The 27,510-nt window shown below is 44.9% G+C and overlaps 1 protein-coding gene across 1 annotated transcript in view; it reads left to right on the top strand.

Annotated features, from left to right (window-relative positions):
* Positions 1-27,203, top strand: part of LOC111262981 (uncharacterized) — a 96,330-nt gene extending 69,127 nt beyond the window's left edge. The window contains exons 3-4 of the mRNA XM_022837650.2: positions 22,871-23,283; positions 23,658-27,203. Coding sequence (XP_022693385.1) covers positions 22,871-23,283; positions 23,658-23,916 — 672 coding nt within the window. The 3' untranslated portion in view covers positions 23,917-27,203. The remainder of the gene's footprint in view (positions 1-22,870; positions 23,284-23,657) is intronic.
* Positions 27,204-27,510: the final 307 nt, after the last annotated feature.

Raw genomic sequence — 27,510 nt, 5'->3', positions numbered from 1 at the left:
TCCGCTGTGTTGTGTGTGTCGTCTTTGCCATCGCAAAAACCGATAATGTGGCACTACCATACGTCAGTAAAGACAATGATAGCATTGGCGTCATCATGAATGCCACCTATCTGTTTCATATCAGATACATGTAGTGTCTTGAAGAGACTAGAGGATCTAGGACCAAGCAAGAGATAACAACAACATCGTACTATGATAGACGCATGTACGCCGATGAGGCTTGCTCGGAGAGGGCGCTAATATCGTAGCGGGATGTAACCATAAGGAACGCTGTGCAAAGTACCATCTCTGCATCATCACACTCATACGGCGGGCTACAGGGAGTACGCAACGAATGAGAACGAGAGATCTTCGACTGAAAGGGGCGATTTGACTAGACGTATCTGACCAAACAGAGCCTCCCTCTCTATGTCTTTATATTCGTGTTACTAACAGATGCGCTTTTGCTGAATGCCACCTACCTTCTATTTCGTATACCAGGTGCAGAAAACGACTTATATGATTCGAAGTATTGCTAGGCTTTCGGACAACAGAGTTGGCAATGCAGAAGGTCGTCCCACTTTTTGCAAAAGTTGTAAGTTCACTTATGCATGCCACAGCAGGCGGTTACAAATAGTGTCAGCGAACGATCAACGTATAAAGATGCCATTGCTGCCTATCTGGTTATCGTAACGCCTGCAGATAATAGATGCCGCCGACTAGTACTTCATAGGTGGATTAACGTGCATTGGTTAGGTTACCTTATCAAGGGACATTGGGAGTCAATCGGAGTAGCCAAGGATCAAACAAAAAAGGAAGAGATACACAAACATGCACATTTGATTCCCATAGATATATCGTTCTAACTGAAAGGATTTCCATTGTTGAGCGCACGCTTCGAGGCTCTGGGCATCCGTATTACATGTCGGTATGTCCTTGCAGAGGTGACTGATTGGCGACTTCTCTTTATTTGGGCGTGACCGCCGCCTGTGCCCATGTCATTGATTGTCGTGGTTGAGGGGCTGTAACAATGTTTACTTTTGACTGCGACGAGGAGAAATCGACTAGAAGTAAGGAAATTAAACAGCTAGCAAATTGACCTCGAACGCTTGCTCGTTCCGCCAATGATGTTTTGTTATGCTAAACTACTTGGTGGTATGATACTCAGCTAATAGTTCTTGTTGTCGTTGATTCTCGGCGCATCATTCGGTGATGGGCATATTGGACCGTCAGCATGACTGATACGTTAGGTTCCAAGGCTAGTTTAACAAGGTTTTTATGGGTAAAGAATTCCACGCTTTTCATCGAAAGTATTCACGTGATGTCCCAGTCGATTAGATTTCAGGATTCAACTAAGAATTAAATATGTGAAGTTGAAATGGGTAACACGAAGTTAACCCATGTGGGCGTTCTGGTGGCACTAAGGAGGTGCAGCCTACTTGTAAAACCTCCCTTTTGTTGCTAACATGCAAACCATACATAATAACAAGTGGTGCAAGGCATTGAATGTTTAATTGCTAATGTAACTGTATTAACAGGCGTCAGTTTCCAACAATTTAATCGTTTTTTTGTATGGCATATGCATATGTATTTTTCACATACATACATTCTACATAGCCTGCTTCGTTAGTTGTTATTAAACTAGCTCTGCGATATATCACAAAGGCGCAAATAATAACAAGCGATGTCCGTCAGCGTCGAATCAAAAATCATGAAACCTGAGGCGCCGGTGCCATTCGCCCCTATCTATGTAAGTCCACGTAACCAAAAAACACAGCCGGATAGAGAGAAAAAGGGAGAGATTAAGAGCGAAAAAAAAGAAAAGATAGTTTTTAGCGACTCTTTTTTCCTGCCTAGCAATTCTGCTGCTCTTGGGAGAGGTCAAAGAGAGTGCAGACACTTCCTGAACGGCCCCTCATCAAACAGGGTGTGATCGCAGTTAGAGTCAGTACGGGAACATTGATGCCAGCGTTTCTGGTGAGGCATTTGAGGCCATGAGTCTAGTAGGGGGAGAATGGTAAACTGCAAAATGGTCATTTTTGTGCCCCAAGCTGCTGCTGCTGCTGCTGGTCCTGCTATTGGTTCCGCCGCCCCACGCTCAGCTGTTCTTTCCCCACATCCTAACGCTATGCTTTGACTGCTGCTGCTTTCTGTGTGGCCAGCGTAACCGGCTAGTGCCATATAGAGCGCTGGCCCTCGTGAGGCTGCACTGACGGCCTCCCTGCTCGTCAAGTGTCCTCAAGGGTTTCAGTTGGTGGCCGCTTCTAGTAAATACTGACGAGACGACTAACCCACCGCTCTTGAGCACCCCCGTTCGCCCGCCGGAGGAGCCCCAGGCCGGTCTTCCTCGATGACGAACTACTCCCAAACGTGGCCCACCCTCCTTTCCAGCTGCTTGCGCTTTCAACGATGAACGTTGACTGCCCCAGCCCGGCAAGTCAGCGGTAGGGGATGGCGGCCTGTGATAGCCGTGAAGAAGACGATAAATGAATAATTTTTTTAATTTATTAATTTCTACTTCTCGACTTCGTCTGTGCCACGTAACCCAGTTACAAGATGCCCTCTTAGCCCCACTATTTCTCTACTCTGCCGGCCAGTGGAACCGTCCATTGAGCCAAGACCGCTCCGATCTATTTTGAAATAAAAAAAGGACGTGAATAAAATCGGCAGTAATGTTCAGCTATTGAATTGTGCTCAAAAATCGCATACAGTTGGATAATGCAAGAATGCAGACGTTAAAATGGATTCAAGTTGGTCTTCTGTGAGGAATTGCTAAAAAGTCTCAAATAGTCGTTTCTAATGTTGCACCAAAATCGGAAGAATATTGTACGTAAGATATGTATTTTGTAAAATACGAGCAGATACGAAAAGTTGTGTCGTTGCTTTCTTCCAATTTTTACCTCAGCTGCTCCATTCGCCTCTCCGGATTCCAATTAATAGTAATAGCGTTTCCGCTAAATAATACGTCTTCTCCAAGTCTTTTATTTATTCGCTTGGCTCTTTACACCAGACCCGCTAATATAAGCAGACAGCCAGGCTCAGCGTTCAGGCTTCAAAATGTTAGAATGTGGTCAATTTAGGCCATTTAGATTCGATGTGGAGTCAGATGGACAGACAGGAGGCGAGCGAGCTTCACCTTTCCCCGTCATCTTCGTACGATCATCATCATCATCATAATTGGCCATCATCACCATGACGGCCAAGCTCGTCAAAGCTGTTCTCTTCGATCCGCTTGCTCGTCATTCTAATTTTAATTGTGAAAGATCGAGTGATTGTTAGACCCATGGAAAGACAGAGGCAGAGATCGGGGGCACGACGATAAGAAGAGATAGATATCGAATAAGAAAAACTCATCAAAAGGTCCTTCTATTTTTCCATATCCCGTCCTCTAGCTTCTCTCTGTTCCTAAGTCCTGCCATCAGTCTCATACACAAGTGCGAAAGACTACCTACCCGTTGAGTTGGGAGTCATCGAAGGGCCGATTTGCCGCCGTGGCTTCGGCCATTTCTCGTCGAGCTACTGCCGCTTCGTCCCGTTTAACTTCATCGTTTTCGCGACGGTCCTTTTTGCCCTTTCCTATTCTTGGCTAATGATCAGCCCCTCTCCACTTCATAAATAAAGATCAATTAGGACTATCTCCTCCATAATCCCCCTTTACCCTCATACGCTCCCTGTTGCCTCGTTCGCGATCCTTCGGCACCCCACTTCTGACCCCTCGTACGCCGTCGAGCTTCAACCATGAAAACTCTCACTGTATATCCCGTACTTTGCTCCTCAATTTTTTCCTGCCGCTTCTCTGCCCCTAGGTTCGGTCACTGAGAATAGAGGGACTCGCCTGTTTTCAGGCACCCCTTAATCCTGAGCGGCATTCTCGTCTTGCCCTACTACCTATGAATTTTTTTCGCCCCTCTTTCTTGCCGCTTCGTCCTGTCAACTGTTTTCCGAATGTCTCTTCTTGGCAATGGAGAGAGCGAGAGGGGTTCTCTAACGGATAAGGAGTGTGCGCCAGCAAGCCATTATTCAATTTTAGCTTTGCTTCTATCCCTTTATATACACGGCATGCACAGACGGACACAGTCTCTCTCTATCTATTTGCGGCGCTTTCCTTAAGTTCTCCAATTGTCCCATATTCTGCCTCTTTCGATCTGAACGATGATCTGCCCTCAGATCGGATCCCTCAGTTCTATAGCCGCTAGCTATCGTGAACACTGCTGTGCTTCCCTTCGTTCTTTTAAGTTCGGAGCTAACTGGTGCCGATCCTGCGCCGCCGATTGATTCTCATTAGAATTTTATAAGGTTCCATAGCGCCACCATACGCCCCTCACCCGCCCCCATTAACTTTCGCCATCCCTTCCTCATTGGCGCAGTACAGTGGGCTATTGGTGTCGCTGCTACTGCGATGTCTGTTCGATTCAGAGACTATTCCTTCGGATATATTCGAGTCCGCCTTCGGCCCTCGAGTTTCCACATCCAAGCCATATCTTCGCGCGTGGTTAAAGGGAAATGATTTGACATATTATTATGGATGGATTCGTGATCGCCCCAAGTTGCCATCATTAGAATCGATGTGGTTGCAGACAACTGAGAAAGCGCTTTGCATTTCTCCCGCTGATTGTGCGCTGTCCTGTCTTGACTCGATAATAAGTTACCGCTGTCTTTTTTTTTTCACGTAGTGATGTTTTTGTTCGATTATGTAAAGTTACTTTATGTGTATATGTTTCTCTTCTAATCCACAGCGCCCTTGATGGCCCAACGGGCTTACTACAGTAACGTTGTGCGCGCATAACACTCTGTAAGACTCCATGCCACTGCAGTAACGATATGGCTTACCAACTGAATGAAGTAAAACCGATAACGTATAACTATATTACGACATAGATTTGCATCTCATATCATAGTTATACATCCATAGTAACACCTGTTCATATCGTATATAGTAAAATGTAATAAATACTTGCTAGACAATATTGCTTACATTTATTTATTACTTGTGTACGAGAGAAAACGGTACATCTGGACATCACATCAAATACTAACTTTAGTAGGAATGGCAAAAAGTCACCACAATCATCTCAATTGTAACGTAACTCGAAGAAATGATACCTTTGCTTCCATGCATTTGCCCTCGCTGTGCATTTACTCTTTCTGATTCCTCCCTTTCCCAAGTTAGACCAGCGTCTTGGGTCGACCCCAAGGGAATTGTGCTCGACTTACGTAACGGTTGTGACAGCTAAGCGTTTCCTACTTCTTAAGAGTCGTGTGTCGCTCTCTCCCATTAAAGAATGCGTGGGCAAACGAAGCGGTCTTTAAGTTGCAGTCGAATGGGAAACGTGTCATCTTATTTTCTGCACGATTTCTCGTTCATCTTCATCCCAATTCAGAGGAAAGGGGACCCCGACCCACTAAAATAGAACGATTTCCCAATTCAAACCCAATCCATCTCCGTTTCTCTTTCGTCCGCAGTCATCAGCGTGCCGCGTATGATACGCGTTGCTACGACGCCCTTGTCGCTAGGGAAAAAGCCATTCAACGTAGACGCTGCGCTTACGTTCACAGCGCTCGGCTTAACAGTAGATCTAGACTGAACGCAGCCATTGATTATGACTGACTTCGTAGTTGAGAATAAGCAATAGATCGCTTCCTACATTAATTAGAATGTACCTGCACCTCATTTAAATATAATGGGTAGACAGTAAAACAAACAAATGCACCATAACAACAAGCGTTGCCGAAAGCATTTGACCGCGCTGAAAGTGTGGCGCGATGAGTAAATTTAACTTTGAGAAAACACGTAACTCTCTCTCAGGCGGGGGCCCAGCAGTGCTTATAAAAGGTTCGAATAACGATTATAAATAAATAAATAAATATATAGAAATGTCATCAATACGAACTTGCCTAGTGGAGATTAGAACGATTTAACCAGATGGTCATTTGTAAAATTAAGCGTGATTCATTTATTGCTCTGCCGCATCTACAATGGCGGCATGTAGCTACAACCTGCGGTGACATATAAGTTTCATATAAGCCATACATAAATATATCATCGACCACATGGCTCATATATTCGTCATATTAGAAGCCGAGCTAACCTGACTGACTATATGAGACTAAGAATTGATTATATACGTTAGCAGTCTTTGTTGCCATTGAAAGGATCTAGTCGAGCTTTTAAATTAACGTGTGGGAAATATAGAAAATAAAAATACGCGGTTACTTAAAAGCGTTTAATGCAATGATCGTTTGCTCAGCTTGGCTGGCCGTGCTAGAAAGAGGAGAGCAAATTGGCCCCAAGAATGGCCCACTGGTTCTGCTAATCACACTATACATATACTACGGTGACACCCATGGACTTTGGGGAGTAACAACGCAAACTACTGCTGCTGTTAGTGATATCGCCACCGACCTTCTAAACCTAATGGCTTTTTCCTGGTCCAAAGACTCTATCTCATTATACTTATTTGGCTCTTTTTCTCCCTTTGACTGTAAGCAGCGCTTCGAAACTTCGCGCGCTGCGGTCTGGATCAAGTGGCGCCCCGACATCGTCGTCTGCAAAGTATCCGAAACAATGAGAATATTTAAGTAGGTCTTCATCACAAAACCTTCGTCGGGGGGCGGGAGTTTATGGGGGTCTCAGAACTGGAGGGAGGAACCGGAGCCGGCTAGGCCAACATGGACAGATCGGAGACAGTAAACCAAGAGTGCTAACGGATAATGGCGGAAAAAGAAAGTCCGGTAGAATTCACCCTGGGGAAGAAAAGCGAATCTAAGTGATGAAAATTATGTCGAAAAAAAGTGCCATTGCATTTTGGCTTTCGCGAAGCCGAAGCAAACGACGACGCGGGTGACCTAACGACTTGGGGGAAGTTGTGACCGACCTAATTTCGAATAACCGCTTCTAAGTGACTCGTCTGTCAGTTTTTTTTTGCGTAATTATTCATGCTGGACCCAATATGGCAGCGTTTTTAGCTATCTCAGGTTAGGACGATCGACAGCCTACTTAAAATGCGTCAGACTATAAACAAACGCAAACTGGTAAAAACTACGTCGATACATAAACATTTTTGACGCTTAGAAAACACATGGCACGTGTGCTATGAATAATTACCACGCTAAAGATTTGAACAAAAGTGATTTTTCATTCTATCCTGCACCATGATTCTTATTAGCATAAAAGGAACTTGGTATTACGTATCAAGCGTGGCAGAGGTGTAGTGATGGAGGCCATGGAACGTCAATAAACGTTCACTTTAAATGCTTAACCTTTGTGGGTATTTCGGGTCAGCTATCATTTCGGACTGATTACCAACGAAACATTGTCAAGGAAGAGCACAAGAGGAACAATGCTACACCGTCGTATGCAGCGCATTGGCGAACGACGACGTTAGCTCACCCGCTGGTGAACGTGCGAGGTGTCTCGATGCCACCCAAACGGTGTTATTAGCTTAAGGACATGATTGTATCATATTTTCGGACTAGGTTTATTAACAGCCTCGGAATTTTCTGTAAACAAGGAAACAAGTGCTCTATGATATAATCGTATGTAGGGGGACTCCTTATAGAGCGTCAGCTTGATTGGATTAAAAACTTTGCCTTACCTATGGCGTGTAAATTAGCCAGCCACTGCACAGGTAGCGACTATCATCTCTAACATTATTTGAACGTCGCTGATAACGTGGCCGGTATTGATAGCATCACGGGTAAAAGGTAGACCAAACAGCTAAGCGGATTGCTCCGTCAGCGTCCAGAGCAGCCGAACTGCGATAAGCGCTAACGATGAAGCATATCGCGACGGGTATTATTGATTTTTAGACTTTCAACTAATTAAAATAATTACATTACTAGACTTTGTTGTGGCCAACTACTTAGTCTAACTTATAAGAGAAACGTACATTCACAACTTAAAATTACTGACCTATTTCCTCAATAAAATTATACTATAAACCTTCCTTTAAAGAACTACTATCGTCAAAAGTAGAGCTTCAGCCCAACGTATATTGTACGTATCGTTTCGATACACTCTACAAGCTAGAAAATCATATACAAATAAATAGATAGTAAATACAAATAAATCGACCGCGTCAGTCGTGGCACATATACTCTGTACGCTTATAACAGCGGTGATATACGCCGAGCCCAAAGGGACTTAATCTCTCTAAGTTACAGCACGAAGAAGATCGTGCTTATATAGAACTGCCTGAATGAAGAGTACAGGGATGTATTTTCAGTTCTCCTTGACCATGCCGATAACAAAGCGCTGCATTATATAGAAATATTCGATGTCAACGACTGAGCAGCTTCGAAAAAGTTCGAACGACACAAACTGCAGCGCCCCAGATTCGACGTAAGACGGTGGTGCAACGAGCGCTAAACCATACCTTGTTTACTATGCAGACATGATAAATGATTGAAATAAATCAAAATACAGCAGGTTTACAATATGAGCTATCACATAATGGGCATCGAACATCGAAGGATATAACTGGTCTTAGCAATATTCCATGCTGGAATTTCACGATTTTTATTAGCGATAGGTTTTCGCAGATTGGACAAAGCGTGGCGTACGGGTTAAATAAATCATTTACCGCTGTGACTAGAATGAACATTGTGATTAGTAAAAAGTTGATCACACGGCCGTTCCAGCTTCTCACCGAGACGAACCATTACTCATCAACGACCATACATTATTGATGTAATTCGCAGAAAATATGGCTGCATAATAAAATACGTATCCTTTTCGTAAAGCCGAACCGCAACTGACGTTTATTTTACGGGCACCAGATTAAGAAAATCAACTGTGCTTCTAAACGTGATACGTATAGTTGTACATAATCGAAACGTGTGAATGGGTCCAACCGCCGTAAACTTGTAGTAGTCGTATCGACAAAAGGGTACCTGCTTAAGTTAATCATACTCAACTTGCGTAGTTGTGTGTTTGGGCATAGCCAGCCAGTGTGGTACGCGAATGTATGAGAGTTCTATAGCATTTCCGACAGCCCACAATGCTAATTCTGTTATGCTCCGGCGATCGAAAGAAGTGAAAATACCGAAAATTTCTCTGGATTTGACAGTATGGAAAACTTGTAGAAGCTGGGTATTGTGAACATTTCAAGCTGACCAAGTGAGCTGCGACGGGTCTTCGACTTGAGCAAAAGCCAATACGATATTCTCATCTTTTTAACTATTACCTGACTACAATTGTATGTACGGTGATATGTATAATGAGTCCATACATGGGTCGGTCGTCAATCATAGGGGTCCGTCTTATTTTTTGCCATACCGCCCTCCCTCTATCTCCCTACGACACCGACATTTCGCTTAGCACTATTCAGCTATTCACAGCGTCGACCGAGTTCATTCAATCAATTACCATCCAAGTGTGAAGAGCGGCTGACGCTACCGTGTGCCGTCGCTGCCGCAGTTCGCGCAGTGCGCGTTCGTCGCTTCTGAATAGCGCTCGTTTGCCGTATTCGCCGGCGACCCGACCCGCCTGCGCACGATCTGCACTTAGTGACATTGAAGCCATTACCGTTTGAAAGTGGCGGCCGCGTCGGCATCGCCAGTAGCAGTAACAGCGGCAGTAGCACGTGTGAGAGACTCTCGCCACAGCTGCCAGCAGGAACGCTTGCAGCTGCGCCGAGCGATGACGCTTTGACGAAGTGCCATTAACGGCGTGTAGATAAGTGCAGCTTAGATGGTTTTGTCTGCTAGTACCCACCTATCTAGCTGCTGCCTACATAGGTCGTAAGTACAGAGATGTGAATGGGGCGAGGCGTAAATGGGGACAGGGAGGGGTTAGCGTAGCGGCGCACCCATCGCTCGAGTGAGCAGTCATTGTAGATGTCATAACTGTATAATAACTGTATAACGGTCCGTTCGGACAGTAGCAGCGGTGCCGCCGCTTCTGCTCCTGCTGCTTCTACAGTCACTGCCGCGTGCTCCGAGTAGGACACGTCACAGCGCTTGATGTCTCTATCGTCCGGGGTGGGTGAAACAGCGTGATGGTCGTCGGCCCGGATCAACACCGCTGCCATCCAAAAACCGAGACGTGTTCGTACACCACAGAACTGGAGGGAATCGCGCAGGGGAACACTGGTTTTCGGAGGTTAGAGTTGGGTGTCCGCATAGGAAACAGACATGGTTGATGGCTTATGGCGACGCGTCCATCCTGCCACCGCTACTGTGAAGTTTGCCACCACCATTGAGGGGACCAATGGGCTGGTGAGTGATCGAGTTACCTTTATATTAAGCGTTGAACATGGCATTGTAGCAATAGATCTGTGAGAGGGGACGCGGGGCTAAACCGTTGAGTAACTTACACCGGGGATTCTAGTTGTGCGCCTAGACGCTAGAGCAATGGCATCCGCACGTTGATGGCTGCGTAGACACGCGGTAAAACTGCGATTTCAAACGTCAGCATCGCGGCTACGACTACCCGAACCGGCATCTATGGCGAGGCTAATGTCGTGCTACAAGTACCCCTCTGTACCCCCGGGAGTCCGGCACCGGGCGACTACGTCCCTCTTAGCCAATGAGGGCAATAATATTGTAATCTCATCCGCGGCCGACGAACGCGGTTCAGCGGACGAGCAGGAACGTTCGAGGATGCTCCCAGTGAACAGGTCACAGTTATGCCGTTTGTGTAGCAGCGAAGTCTGACTAGCGGCCTTGTCGTCACTAGTCATACTCCAACAGACTTCCCTAATATGTTTCGCTTAGGTATCTCCTGCGAGTACTCGATTCGGTAAGTCCAATCCTGCTAGCGGGCGGCTAACAGCTGGGAGATAGCCGGTTAGTTATTGTACATGCACGCAGAGTTGCACGCATCTTCTCCCGTTCTATGTGCCTTTCACTGTCTGTCTCATTCTCTCTTCATCTCTCACACTCGATGCTCATGTATATGGGAGCTATTAGGGAGAGTACACCCTTAAAATGACAGTGGCATTACTAGCAGTAGCACAATTACTGCTGCTGCTGCTGCTGCTGCAGTAGTAGTCTATTTCCACTGCTACAAGAATAACGAAACGATGTTCACTACGGCCGTTGCCGCTGATATTTTTGTTAGCGTCCATGTCAGAACAACACGTTTCGCTGTATGTTTGTACCGCTACGACGACTCCGTTGCCCCGTGGTCGTTCTCGCAGCGCACGCTCGCGCTCGTCCCGTCTTCTCTCGCCATCTCGTGTATTTTGTTTATGGCGATACTATGGAGCAAAGCGATGCTTGCTTGCCAGCATTTCGTTGTTCATTCCAATGGGCCTGCCAGCCATGCCTGTGCTGTTAGATCTCGGATCGTGGTGGCAACGACGGCCGTCATGGTGATACTGGTGATGATAGTAGCAAAAAATGGCGGATGTGGTGCCCCGCTGCAACGGTAGCGTTTAGGCTATTGATGATACGGGGGAGCCATCATAGCACGTGATTCGCTATTGTTTCGTGCCTGAACTTTTGTTTTACAATGGTTACGACTTAGGGCGCTGCACACACTGAGCACACTGCCTCGAATCTTGCAGAACTTCTACCGTTTATACGTCACTGAGTACTCGCTGAATGTTCAGTTTGGCAGATACCATATCAGCGGAGTATAACAAGAATATTTAGAAAATATTATTTTCGTTATTAATCTATATCAGGTATTAGCTATTGTTTACGTGCATTATCATTTCAGCGCTAAATCGGATTGACTTATAGCCATAACTGAAGTGAACCTTTTAATTTATAATTTAGCTAGAAACATAAATTATATGAATCAATCTGTTAAGCCAGTTTAGACTGTGATTACGAACCCGTATTATCTACACGCGTAGATCTGTGACCCAAATCAGCCCCTAGAAACAACTGGTTACCATGTAATGAAAAACGCAGCCAATAATTTGCTCTATCGACCCGGGTTCAATTTTCACATTCAGCTATTTCGCTATGTTATGCTTATGATAACGAGATTAAGCCCATAACGTGTATGCGCCGGGCGGCAAATTTTTTTAGGGGATTTCGTTTTCGATTTCCATCGTCAGTTTAATCATTTTATGATATTATACATCTCACTTGCTGCTATCAGCTTACTACTGGCTGATTTGGCCGCATTCACCCCGCTGACTATAGGTCATCCCAAGATCTGGATAGTTTTCCGTAGCCTTATGGATTTTAGCGAATATAGATTCACTTGCTTGTTTTTCCGTCGTCTCCCGCTGCTTTTGTCGCTGCCTGAATCGTATAGAACGCGACTAACAAGGACAGGATTTGCACCACGTTCATATTGTCCTTCCCGAGTCTGGTAAGGCTCGAGTACCTTCATCAATTCAATCCGTCAGAGCAAAATGAGAGGAGAACAGGAATCTAAAAGAAGTCCACTCCAATGAGTGCCTCTCAACCACCAGCCATGTAAATAAATATGTAGTTAATTGTTGCTCCTGTACCGTCGTAAAATCTCCATTGAGATGATGTCTACTACCCTTGTGTACGCGTTTGTATAGATGGACAGACGTCCATATGAGGTCTATGTGTGTACCTCATTCAAATTCACGTGGCCTAGCTCCTACCGATGCCTCTGGCCGAAAATGATTCAAATATGTCCTGCCGATAGTAAATCAACAAAAGTATAATAGGTGGCCGACATTTGAAGCAGAGATAGACGGTGATCGTACCGTGATGGCTAGTCGCAGCAAGAGCCACGAAAGTCGATGGCGTTGGCTATCCCCGTAAAATCAGAGCCATCTCATATGATTGTGTATCATCCTTTATATTATTTCTCAGAGGGAACCTCCACGAAATCTTTGAGAGTGAACCGCGTTCTGATCGAGCATTATTAATCGACTCGATAAAATAAGCTTCTATCGCCGTAGGGCGATGCCTATAACGATGTAGCAATAACAGTAACGTTCGTATTGACAAAGCCGATTTCTGCATCTAATTACAATGTCAAAGTTGTCACACAGTCGCTGATTTACATCGGAACAATTTGGCTAGTTTCTCTCTTATATACCATGTATGTTTAATGGGCGCAAAAGTTTGGCAAATTTTTTTCAGCTGGGTCAAAAATTGAAAAGGACCAGACTAATATTTTGTTATTGTTTCAAGACGTTCTTCTCCCGATAAACTAACTACCCATTAGCCACTTCCATTGCTACTGCTATAGAAAATAAAGCGACTTTCAGTATGGCAGTATAGTGTCAGCGGACGGAATTGATCCCTCCCGCGGCCCACGTTACGCTGCAGCTTACTTAATGCCACATATCATCTATCCATATGTGGGGACGGGTAGAGCAAGTCCGCTTTTCAAATGTACGATACTGTCTAAAAATCGATCTCAAATCAAGCGGTCCACTGAACATCATCGCCGATAATGCGAATTGCCACACAACACCATTAAAGTTCCAGTTGCTACAGATTACTATTATTGTCTTTTGTTCGATTAGATCAAACGCGGTCCCTAACAGTCATAGCTATCAGTACTAGCTTTCATCATCATTCTGCTGTTGCACCCCCCGCCCCCGCCTCCGCCCACTTGTGGGCTCTCGTATTTCGGTCACCCCTTTAAGGGTCTCTTTCTTCTCTGCTTCAGCCGCCGGTACACACAAGTACTTTCCGTAGTACACAACTATAATGGTTTGCTCCTCAAAACTCAACCACTAAATGGTTTATTTCGATTTGGTGCATAAGCGCACCTGATTTCTTCCGACAATAGGATAAAGTAAACGCTGCAGGACTAATTCTAATAAAGGCCAGAGCAAAAAACAAATGCAATAGTCACCGAACGCTTCATCGTTTGTTTCCTAAACTTGCCCACAGAACAGGAAAACCTTACAGGCATTATTACTACCATAGCGCGGTTCCGCATGACCAAAACGATTTCTCTGTTTAATGCATCGATATTTTACACAGCGGACGCCCTGTATATACAATTTGTATAATAAATGGAGAATATTTTTGAAGGCTTGCCGGATCGAATACGCTTTGTGGTTCTTCGATCTTTAGTAGCAACTTGCGACGCTGCACTTCCGCCTTCACCCTTCCTTCGTTACGTAATCACATTGATAACGTTACTAAATGAAAAAACTCGTCGTTCTTCGTAATCGACATATATTGCACCATCTTATGTGTGACGGCGCATATATATATATATACACACACACACACATATATCGGAAAAATAAAATCTCCGTCGATATACGAGAGCGGTATGTGCTATTGATCCGGACTTCGTATTGTCGCGGGTCATAACCGTAAAAACACGTAGAAAATAGATGTTGTAGAAGCTGTTAAATTTGCGTCACAAACATCCAACAGTCAATAACTTAAGTTATGAACTTCAGTTACATATGTGTCGGTAAAATGAATGCCCATGCAATTTTCTAATGTGCTGTCCACGAGGGCTTGCCGCTTGAGTGCACATCAGCGACGCTGCTGAAGTAGTCAACATCGTTTTGCTGATCGCAGCTAACCACTGATAGGTGGCGAACAACCCTGGTTAGCCATAGCCAACCAAGCACGAGTTTGTGCAGCTAACTTTGGGATAGTCTGCTGCGAAGGAATGGTCACACCACAGTTCCAAGCTCCCACCGTCGTTTCCATCTTTGTTCGGTTAACTAAAACAGCAGGAATCGAAGCATTGCACTGATCGATAATGCTTTCTTCCTCTTTCGATTCGATAGCCAGAAACCTCCACGCCTGCCACTATGTACTTCTATTAGCGCTAAATCGAATGGGTAATCGGCGTGTAATGCCAACGACGCTGTTGTCATCATCGCAATCGTTGGCCACTTTATAAAGAGAGCAAGATAGAAAAAGGAAGGTGCAGCTGCGCCTGTCGGATCGTTGTTGGAGCGCACCATTGGTTTTTCTCTGCCCGTCAGTGAAGAAACGGCGGTCGGGACAAAAAGAATTGTCGCGATCAAGGGCACTGCAGGGGCAGAAACGAGCCGTGGACAATGAGCAGTAAGCAATACGTGGATAAACACACACGAACAGAGCGACATAGGAACTCACACTAGCTCCCCTCTCACCGCTGGGACAGACCGAGACTGAATGGACGGTACCGGTAGCTCTGCCACTTAGCGGAGGCAGTGCGGTCCCTTTATTGACGGGGAGATGGGACGGCTCTCCTGGGTTTTGCTAGGGCCAGCACCACCCTCATCGATGTCGCTAGTGGAGGTGATGTTGAACGAAAGCTCACTAGCAATTGGCTGTCTACTAGGCCTGCTGCTACTCTTCGATCCTAACCTGCTGCTGATCATTGCGTCGTTCTCACTACGAGTGACTCGTTTCGCGCTTCATTTGAACTTGGCTCGTCACGCCATCGGACGCTCACAGTCAGACTGAGCGGGGATAAAGCTGAGATAAGAGAAGAAACAGATTTGTAGACTGAAAACCCGCGACTAGTCCGGCTGACGTCCGGGAAAATCTCAAACAAATTACTTTACTCGTGTTTTTCGTAGACTATACATTAATCCAGTTTTTATATATGTAAAATGACCATATTGCTCTCGCTGAAGACGTTCAGTCTTGACGTACAATCTAAGCTGTTGCACTCAGCCGGCTGACTGTCTTCGGTTCCTGTTCCCGTGAGCGGGAAATTTGATGGTATGCCGAATAAGGATTGACGCAGTGGGAGATCTGGGCGCGTATTAGTCTAAAAGGCCAGTTGACCTTCGTTGAGTGCTTTTGCTGTTTTCAATAGAAAATAGTTTCGTTAATGTCTACATGAAGTGCTACCAATTGTCAATTATTTAACAAGGTACAATATAAGATAGGTATTTAGACGATGCTCGCTGGTAACTACGTCTCTCATGCGTGTACTGATACTTCCGGTGGCCTATAGGACCAACCAGGATCTTATCAGTTCCAACTGACAGCACAATACGGTATGTAAGTATGATGCAACTCAAAGTGGACAGAATTAACAGACAAAACAGCTTGTTATTATTACCTGAGAGCACTAATCTCTAAAACGGAACTCCAAGCAACCAAACTGTTTGTGCTTAGAAATAGTGATTTTGTCACAAGCCGAGCGTAAACGAAAAAAGAGGTTCGGGTCATAAATTGGATACTTCATCGATCCGTCCACGCATCCGTTTTCATTAAGACAGAAACACAAATTCAAATACCCCATTCTAACGTATTATTATAATGAGAACTTCTTTACACATTGCTATTAATATCACGTCTCTATATACGTATATATATATATATAACGAAGCCATGCTTATATAAGCGGGCCTACAGCCTTTCATCCTATAAACGACTTGTTTATGGTATATTTCGTTTTTTTTTTTTCTTTGTTTATTTAGATCACCAAAAGGACATTTTCAGAAGATACTTTTATGCGTAGCCTACTAGCGAATCGTTGATCGGCCTCGAGAGCCTAGTTAAAGACTGCGAGCGTTATCAGAAAAAGCTGTTACTTAAAAAATATCGAATGCTCGATATTCGACGCTGATTGCTACCTAGCTTAACGATACGCGGTTATGTAATTCTACTAAGCAGTTATGTCTCTTTGTTTTTCCCGTGGTTCATCGGCATCTAAAATAGGGAACTCCCTTTCCTTAAATACAGCACCTTATATTAATCACGACATCGTGTATTTGCATACCTGTCGTAGCACTGTAACAATGAACCGTTATGACGAACCAAATGAGGTGATCACCAATTTCCCGCTCTCGTCCTGTCGAGATATACGTGGCATGATGCGTGTTTCTAATAAAATAATTAAACTCAACAACTTAATGAGCTCTATTCGTCTTCGTCATTGCCGTCGTTGTGGTAGCACCAACTCGGCTTGGTTTGCCAGCTACGAAGGCGGTTAGGGAGTGGCTCAAATCGCTGCTCTACTATATGTAGACTCCGTCCCTCAGCACAATCACCACCCTTACAATATACCTTGCCCCGTCGATTTTGTGTAGGAATTGTCTGGGGTCAGTCTACCCCTTTCCACAGCCCGTCGGCGAAATGGCTACGACGATGACTGAGATATGATGGTCTGTGACCGGCAATTCCACAAGCGTTGGACAAGATACAGAGTTAACGTGCATGACTGGCTAACACCGCTGTCACTAATGCCCCGGTCACCAGAAGTGGCGCCACCGTCGTTGCCAACAAGATCATCTAGCCCTGTTACAGCAAAATAGATGGGCAGCAGGAAGGGCCGCGGGCATACAATTTCCCATTTTTTCTCCACTGTCTCAAAAGATACTTAGCCGCACTACTGTTCATAGTCGAAGCCATAGGAGATGATGATGCATGTACAAGGACTAGCCCAAAAGAGTGTACGACCATATAACCCCGTAGAGTTCCCTCAACCACCTCCGCACGGGAAGAACCCATTAGTCGGAGCAACAACATCAATGACAACAACGCGTTATGTCTGCTGTTCTTATCAACAATGACGCACCTCTATTAACAACACGGGACACACGGTTGGCAAATTTAGCATGCACGTCATATGCATAAGAGCGGACAGTGAGAGGAGCACTTGAGTGAGAAATCGAAAGAGTCATAACAGAGGGGATGGGGAAACTGGTTAGCGCCGAAATAGCGGTCACTTATGTGTAAGGGTTCGGGCGTCATCATGGTACTGCATCCTGTCATATCTCTATAGATATATCTACATATATGTTCTTACATGCATATATAATCGTCGTTAGCGATGGCGGTGACAGTGGCGGAGGCGGCACCGTATAAAGTGACTGCCGCGGTCCTGGAACAGAGTCGCATAATGGTGGCACGTGCATGATCATCTCTTACTCACGTACGTGCTATATAGATTGTGGTACCGTTATCCAAAGGTAACCAAGAGTACGTAGTAATACTCTTCTTGTGGCAAGCAAAATTGGCCTACATTGCCCGGTAACGGAAAAGAAGATCGCAGTGCTCGATAGGCTCAGGAACCGCTATGGATAAATCTGCCTAGTCTTGCGAGCAGTAGTTATTCGCTGACCGCCGAACTGACGAACAGGTCCACCTTCGTAGGGTTGGTGGCAAGAGTATAGAAGGCTGGGAAACAGAGGGTAATTTTCAGGGTAACAGAAGTGAACGAGAGAGGCCAAAGAGGTCATGCGTTGTTTTTACAGCTACTGGTTGGCAAAGCTGTTGGGATTTAGTCAGTACGGCCACATCTAAGAAAATTACTAGCATAAATAGCTCTATTTAGCTATCAGTAGCTGTTGTTTTTGTCGCTACAGATGAGGTGCTTAAATGCCATAAACAGATAGTTTAGCACTGCCGCTATTACAGGCAATAAAAAAACAGAAATATTCTCTGTGTATTCGAATGAAGGACAGGTATACGTACGATACAAACGCGTAGTTCTAGCTTTAGATATTCTTTCTATACTATAGTACAAGCTACGCTGACGTGGATACTTCGTAAATTTGTTCTGGGAGCAGATTCAAATGAACTCATATCGGCTGGTCGTGATTCGTTTTAACGAAAAGACGACTTTAAGGTGTCAAATCGATGAAAACTATTGGAGAGGCCTAATAATGCAGCAGCTATCGAACCACGCCAGCTAAACGAAAGTCTCCACGAGCGACAGAGATTTCGGATAATCGCGCCGGTTCTACTAGGAGAATCCAAGACCTGATCTATTCTGGAGAAGGGACGCGCCCTGTTATCTCGCCTTTTGCTCAGTGCCCACTGCTTGCCCGTTATTCAACTGGCAGTGGTCTTTGGGCCGAGGTTGCTAGGTTGAAGGGAACTAGCTCAGTTGCCAAAGCAGCGCCAACGAGAGCCGGGTGACTCGCGCGCTATAAACGGGACTTATCTAAAAGCTATCAAAGTTGTTATAATGAGCCCTAGTCTATTTTGGCCGTCTTGGCCTGCTTTCTGCCGGTGGCTATGAATCGTCGTATTTTCCTGCTTCGAGTCTCCTTTCCGTTGACCAATGGATCCGGCTACATCAACGCTTCAGTCACTTGTGCTCTTCTCTGTATCTGGGCTTCATGATGGTACTCGTCGTTATAGTATATGCACATACATAGAGAATAGATCTGGGTGACGGTGTGCAGTATAATGCAGATTCACAGGGGTTGGCGCAAGATCTTGTTCGTTTCCTGTTTGGGCTTCGGCTTTTTACGCACAAATACTGCTGCCAGCAATATATATATATAGACCTATTACGTGCCATTATTAAAAACTCTGCGAAGATTGGTAGCCCGCATTAACACCTGAAAAACGTCAGTTTTTTTATGAACGGAGTGTGTATGATTCAGATTGTAGAATCCTATTTTCGCTGCATTTTCGTATGTATCATTGATAGTTGACCAACATTGCTTAATTAGTTTTTTAGACATGAAGCAGTGCAGTGTTACGGTATTACACAATAGGTCACGATCTCAGTTTCAGCACGACCAGATCCTTGTTGATGTCACTTACCTATATCTTGCTTGCAAAGTCGAGGTTCTGTGTACCCATATACCTCCTATCACTAAGATTTAAAGCCAGACTCTCAGAAATTCGCATGATTCAGCTATGACGACTACAGCGTCAGATTTATAGGTAGTCAAGCCGCAGAGTCAACAGTGCTTTACTGCCTACACTTCAAATCTATATCGTCATTTGCTGTTTGGACGAATTCCCGGGCCGGTTATGCGCATGCTGTTCGTATTAAGCTATCTTATACATATATCGTGAGTGAAAATCAATTGTTATGTTTAGCGGGAAACACATTTACCATGGCACGTATAACAACCAGTATAATATTGGATAATAGAACTACAATTTAGTATAAACTAAATATGACCCTTATATTCATATACGTTACGTTCTGTTATGGCAATCCTCTTGGCCAAACGCCTGCAAACGAAAAATGCTTTGACGAGCTTGGTCCAGCGGTGCCATTTTAATATACGTTATTGTTACTATTGTCATTATCGCGTTCGCCAATGACGTTACTTGTCAACGTCGTTCCTTTCGATGAGATTCTTTGCAGTAGATGTTCAGATGTTCCGCGTACAGGACAAAGCCCAAACATTCGTTGGTCAACATCGGCTTCAACGTCAACAGTAGCAGCATCAAGTTGCGTGAACTGACTCTGATCTAGACTAGGCACTTGGAGCCTACGGCAATCCTAGCTTACTGACGACCGCCGACTGTCCTGCCCCTCACCCGTTCCAGTAGGACAGGCAAGAAGAGACATAAAAGTGCTATAAAGTGTCGCCAGCAACAACAACAGCGGTCGCAGAAACGCCGGTGACGACCCCAAACATCGAACCAGTCAACTCCGGTGGACCATCCCCCCTGATGACGCAGCAAATAAAGCCCGAGGAGTTGGAGACGGCGGCGACATATACTGGCGCAGTTATACTAGAACGAACCACTGCCAGCAACTAACAACTGTGGCGAAGCAAATATATCCGATGGCTACGTATGATGATATACCTCGGGCAATCCATCTCAGTTTATTACGAGCTCGCGGGAACAGGGAGCCAGAGAAACTAGGTATGGGGTGGGAATTAGGGGTCAGACCAGCCGGGGGGCAGTCTGCCGTAGCAGGCGGGAACCTCTGCTCCCGCTGCGACCAGCTCAGTCGTCCTGTGAGGATGATTTTCCTCTTCCGCACTTACAGACTCCAAAACCACACGCGGATAGAGACACATGCATCTCGCACGATACACATTTGCAGCAAGTAGTCCCGTAACGCATGCAAAGTATAGCTGTGGATCGAGCTACTGCACGACGAAAAAGTAGGGGGGTCGATCAGTCTTGACTGCAGTGTCCCTTTCTTCGTAAGCTTTTTTGTTGCTTGCTTCTCATTTGGTGGCATCTCGGAAAGGCGCATTATTCCTACCGATAAAAAGGCTGCTTGACTTGGATATTATGAAAAGGAAAACCGACGACTGAATGACGACTGCACGAAGCCATCCCGTGTAAAAAACGCCCGTATAACTGTGCTTCGTTTATTTCGCATTGAGTTAAACGAAAATGAAGCGAGCATTTTTTAAAAAGAAAAACACAAATTTATTTGCGGTTATCACCAGCGCTGCTGTAAAGCCTTGAAGTTCGTTTCGAAAGTCTACACCAGCGCTGGCGTCAAGCGGGAAGCGGATGAGGTATCCTGAAAAGAGAATAGATTTGAGTACGGAGAACGGAACCTCCTTGGCAAGGAGCTAACGTCATCAGGGGCTGAACTGTGGGTGAATCGATCGTTTCGCAATGATCAGTCACTTTGAGACGAGCCAATTTGTGATTCTCCCGTCTGTCAGATCGTACTATTGGTACAAGCTTTTTGTTCACTTATTGTTCCTCTCTTTCACATAACGCAGCGTCTATATATACACACATACACGGCACTCTTGTATAACGTTCGGCCGACGACGGTATAACACCGTCGGCAATGAGTTCATCAACACGCTCTGCCACCAGTGGGCAACAGTACGAGTAGTTGCAATGGTGGAGTGTAATAATGACATTCTTCGTGGCAGTAGCAGTAATTCAGTAAAAGGGGCGCGATCTGGGAATCAGAGGTAGCGCAATTGAGGTCGAAACGACTAGTCTGAACCCCTAAGACAGATGGTGAAGATGTTTTCCTCTGCCCGATGATCTTTTCTTCTCGCCGCTGCAGCCACCGGTATTGCTGCCGTACGATAAAGGGCAATATCACGACAGCCAACATAGAACTCTCTATCAGTTAGTAGATCACTGTCCCCCTTTCCGGCGTACTGCCGCCATTGAGCCTTCTTTACGATTTCCGACAGATAAATACAGATAGATATAGAAATGAACAGAAGAAATTGTCGTACACAACGGTGGTAACGCTAACAATTGATGGAAAAACGATCGACCAGTCAGTGGTTATCGGGCAGAAAGTAAGCGGGAGAGCGAGTAGCGGCAAAACTCTGATCCGCTTTGTGGGTGTCTGTGTTTGTCTGTCGGCGTCTGAATGACGCTCAAGCAGCAGATAAAAGCGGGCAATGCTTGGACCTGTGGGCATCTAAAAGAATCGGCAAGTTAGCAAGAATTACAGGATGCCTTCCAGCCATCACGCACGTACTTACACGACACATGAGAAGGAAAGAAAAAAACAAATAGTACGTGTAATAACCACTACAAACGGTACTAACTATTACCGCCCACTGGGCCACATAATGATTTGTAGTCGTAGTCGTAGTCGTAACTCATAAACCTTATCTAGTGGCCAGTACAACTAATACGCTACAAATATTTCTCTCGATAAACGTCATCGACCAGCTAACTAGAGTATAGGGTCCACCACGTGACTGAATAAGTCAACAGTGCCAGGCCACGTCAGGTAAGACATACACGACATATTACGCGATCGATTTATACGCACTACCGATCAATTAACTGGTTGATAATCAGTCACGTCAAATTAGTGCCGAACGCTAAAAAACAAAAGGGCGGAAGAGAGGACTGTGTGAGGGAACAGTGGCCTGGCTGCTGGCTAGGATGGTTACAACTTAGCTCGACGTGGGCTTAGACAGTAAGAAGTGGCTCACCAAATTTCATTAGTTTTATAGCTTATGCTGCTAATATTAGTGCTGTCCGACATCACTGTTATTCTTAACAAACTTCTTTGATGTATCCCGTACCAGTGATGGTCTGCTGCGAGCGATGACTATGGGCGGTACGATTAAATGGACATAGCACTTGGTAGTAACAAACGGTCATCTTTCAATGACTGTTTATCTCGCCTGGACCACCACTATCCGCTAAATACCCACAGAAGAAATACGGCAAACTTACAAGATAGCGCCAAAAATACTCAGCAGTCAATAATGTATATTTTTGTTTTTTAACAAGGGACGGTAATTATCAACTTTATATCCTTCTTCTTATATTCACCTCGAAACAAAAGAAGCTAGCCATTGTCATCATCGCCATAAAGCGTGTTAACACCAATCCGTTCACACATTTTCTTTTGTATAATGTCCCTTTCTAGGTAAAAATCTGGTTTCAAAATAGGCGCACCAAATGGAAGAAGCAGGACGGCATTTCGAACGCCGAAGCCGCCGAACTCAAGATGGGAGAAAAGGCGAAGAGCAAGCTCCAGGCGCAGGCTGCCAAACAAGCCGCCGCAGCTGCCGCCCACAAGGCGTCAGCTCTGTCGGCGTTATCGGCGCAGGTGTCGGCGCAACTGCAAGCGCCACCACCGGCGCATCATCCCCATAGCGTTCACCATACCAATTCCCTATCCAACTCGCACAGCCATTCGCACCAGCTACAGCACCTACACCAGCTCGCCGCCCTTTCGTCCGCCGCAGCTGTCAGTGCAGAACTATCCTCCGCTTTCGGCGCTCCGGACCTTGCCGGGCGTCAACCACCGCCCCATCCGCCGGCCGAACTTCGATTAAGGTATAGTAGTGTATCAATCATCGAAACGGACGCAAACTACGTATAGTCATCTGAAGGTACCACAACAAAATAGCCGACAATGAAGAGGAGAAGCAACCGAAAACATGTTGTATGCTTTAGCGGAAATTTTTTTCGAACGAGGTAAAGAAGGAGATCTCAACGCGCGCTTCACATAGATAACAAATATCATATAGGCTAATATTATTTTATTATGAATTTTCTCCCGCACCTCGCCTGCGAACCGAACCAACAACTATCATATGTCCATTCAATGTAAACCTACCATTAATCTACCTCAAAAATGTCTACTAAGTTATGTCACCTGCTATTATTATTATTTTGGTTTATTTATTTCTCCGTCGGCGTTACTATAGGCAAATGGAGCTGTCTGGGCTATCTGGCTTCCACGGTGGTCGTTCCCTGTTGGAGCCATCGCGCAGCCCGTGTCGCAGTCCGCTCACATCAGCCGAGAACATCTCGAAGTGCCTGCAGGTGCCGCCAGGTTCTGGCGACCAACGACTCACCCCTTCGACGCTCCCGCCTACGCTGCAACTGCGTGCCGCAGCTGCACTTCAACAGCTGCACTCCGACGACGAGGACGATGACGAAGAGATCGACCCGTGCGGGAGCTAACTCATGCTATCCTCGTCACTGAGTTAGCCCCTCCGTTCATCATTATCCCGCATGGGTGCACTACAGCGTCAGAGACGACATAACAACAAAAACATTATCATCAACAGTAAATATAAAAACCTACCCCCCTATTTATTATAATCATAAATCAATACAGAGCTACCATCCTATTGTCAAATCGTCGGTGAATCGTTGAAGAATAAGGCACCACAGATACACGTACACACACACACACACACACACACACACACACACTCACATGCACACACCCATATATATAATGTATAAGAGAGGTAGAGAGAGAGAGAGAGAGAGAGAGAGAGAGAGAGAGAGAGGGGAAAGGGACTGGAAGCAGGAACAGAAGTTACGCTTGCCTCTGGACGTCTCTACATATAGATATATATATATCATGCGCGAACTTACTCATTTGTACCATCTGCATATACGAGGCATCATCTCGTAGCGAGCGTGAGTTTGGCTTTCTGAGGTCGACGCTGCCGAAGCGAACAGCTTAGTACTAACACGTCATTGCTACACGAATTTTTGACCACAACGTTGAGCAAGCGTCGGTGTGACGTTTTACTATCATTACATATGTTCGTGCTGAAATAGTGAAACATCTTTCTATAATACTGACATAGGCACCACCGCAGTCATCATCGTAAACGCCCTAAGAAGCGTTTCCCATGCATTCCGCATTTTTACCCTGAGTCCGCTATGCATATACGCCATGCACTAGTGAATACATTTTGTGTATAGTCTCAAGGCGAACGCTCGGTGTTAATGGATACTCCGAATGAATCTCGTACTACTTCTTTCATCAATAAGACAGACGGCAACGCTGATAACAACGATGAACTGATGACAAATCTACTCAAATACGTGTACAAAACTTAAATGCAGCGGCGTACCATAACATTTCAGCGACCAACTTCTATCAATCGTAACCATCACAAGCACGAAATCCTATTATTACCTCTACAATTGACCTAAAGCTTTGCTTAGTAGATGCTATAAGATGTAGATTTTTGAAGAAATCTCCAGTCTCGTAATAGCGTAGATCAAGCCATTAAATTTGTACACATACACTTCCGTAGACGCCATTATATGATTTAGGCGATAAGGCGCGTATAATCAGACTTAGCAAGTGATTATTATTAATGGGCCATATGTGTGTATTTCCTCTCGTTGGGGATACATACGTTATAACCCATCGAGCCCTCTTTATGGATAGGAGCGTGCACGAAGTGTGACAGCAGGCGGAAATGATCACTCCTTGAACTAATGGTACTTTTGTCAATTGTGACAAAGGATAAAATCTTTCGCGTGCCATATATACAAACAAAGAGATACTTGTTTGAGCTCTAGAACAGATTTCAATAATTTAGTTAAAACAAACCCTCGGGACGTTCGAGGCAAAGCAGTCATTGACAATATCCTTCTGCTTCGTGATATTCCTCAATCCGAGCATCTCGCTTTCCGTTGAATAGATACGTTTTCGCCGGTGATGTCCGTCTATCTGACAATGTCCGCTTTCAGTCCATTTATAACAGAGGTTAATGCCCTACTAGACCCGCGAGGCCGAAAGCTGATTTGATCCATGTGCGTCATTATACGTCATCGAATATTAGACTAATCCTTCAACAATGATTTGGAAGCAAAATCAACATCACGCATTGCTTTTGTGCCTGAGTCCTTGTTGGGGTACGGCGGCCATCGGCAAAGTTGAATCCGTAACGCTGGAGAAACGTCAGCTTAAAGCCTATTTAAACCTGGAGAAAGAGTCTAGTCTAAATAATATATAAAAGTATGGAATGTGCGTGTCGGCCTCCTGCATTCTCCGACTAGTCAGACTGCCCTTCTTTCGAGACCAGGACTTTATTCCCACAAGCGTCCTATAAAAAAATTGCCTAAACATTTAGTGTCGACTTTTCCTTTGCGGAATGCCCATATAAGCAGCGTACTGTAGGAGTAAGTGTAGCACTATGCAAAATCGAACCTGGACACTTCTCTTTCAATACCACGACTAGTCAACGCAGAGATTCGGCAAATGCTACCTACCATCACTGTACATAAATGTCATATATCCCGAGGACGGAGAAGCGGTGTGCAGTCATTGCGGTAATCCAGACATGTCAGACATACGTGACAGGAATGGCGTCAATTGAACGCGCTAGCTTCACTTCCATCTCTACCCATTAACGACAGCTCTAACTGCATGAACACAATAACAAACGTATCGCTAAAAACCCGTACAGATTTTTTGTTGCACAATCGGTACAAAACACAATGCTCTACGTACCCACGATAACGTGCAGCCACATGCACATTACAGGGCTGTGCGTTTGCTAGTAACTTCAAGTTATTCTTAGCGAGCGGCGCGACGATGATGATAGACGACTGATCGGTCAAGCCACGGTTCGGAATGCACTTCTGCAAATAACGACTCTCCTGCAACTATGGCTGTTTCTGCTGCTCGAGTAGTTAAAGACACAATAACAAAAATAAATAAATGAAAACGTTCGATTAAGTAGAACTCAGGGCTCGCTGATTAACGAGCGTGCGAGTACAGAGCAAAACGGCTAGGGCCATAGATATAATAGTATCGATTTGATGAGTCTCTATTATTAAGTGCTACGAAACGCAGAGCAGTCGAGAGGAAACAGATAGTGAGTTCGCGAGGATGTATCGAATGTGATTCAATTGTTGTATATATAATTTGTGGGTGGAGCGTACCACTGTCTGTTAGCAGAACCAGAGAGTCGACAAGACAAAAGTGCTATGATATCTCGTTAAGCGTGTCATCTAAATCCACGATTGATCGAGGGAAAAAAGGAAAAGCATGGCGTAATATATATATATATATATTGAGGATTTTCAATAAATTTTGACGGGCTTCTCCCAAGCCTCTGTTGATGACGGGTGAGGAGGGGAGAGCTGGGCTGTCAAACACTCACTAAAAGATTTCAACATGTGTAAATATGGATAAGGATCAACAAGGAGATGGACAACGATGATCATAACGGTATGATAAGGGAAGTGATAGTTAAGCAATCAGAGAGAAAAAGCAGTTCGAAAAAAGGGGCGAGTCCAGAACCATAGCGACTTGAATATATATATATATATATATATATAGAAGGTATGAATAAATGAAGTTAGCTAGGCAAGATTTGTATAGTGTGGATCGGGAATAACAAAGAGAAAGAGAGGACGAAAGAGGCTTGAACTGATAAAGTGACCACGATTATAATGAATGGTTTAATAAATTATGTGATACAATACATTAATAGATGTCTTTACTATTGATATATTGTGCGTTTAAACATGATCGTTCTACTTATGAATTTGGCCGCGGGTCGATGCGAAGGACTCTCAGAGCATGTCTTTTTAGAAAGATCTGTTTGATGCCTCGGCCGATCCATCTGATCCTGCGATTTCGCCTCTGCACTGATAGAGCGCAGTTAACTATGGTTGAGTGGAGTCGCTCCGAACAACTAGCAAGAGTTTTCCATGTTCTCGTTCCTTGGTGTGGAAGCGACATGTGGACTGTACAGCCGTAAAATGAAGACTTTCACCCCCATCTTTGAGTTAATA

Source organism: Varroa jacobsoni, unplaced genomic scaffold (genome assembly GCF_002532875.2).
Source record: "Varroa jacobsoni isolate VJ856 unplaced genomic scaffold, vjacob_1.0 scaffold_721, whole genome shotgun sequence".
Lineage (NCBI taxonomy): Eukaryota > Metazoa > Arthropoda > Arachnida > Mesostigmata > Varroidae > Varroa > Varroa jacobsoni.
The sequence above is the reverse complement of the archived record's forward strand: the minus strand, read 5'-3'. Positions and strand labels throughout refer to the sequence as shown.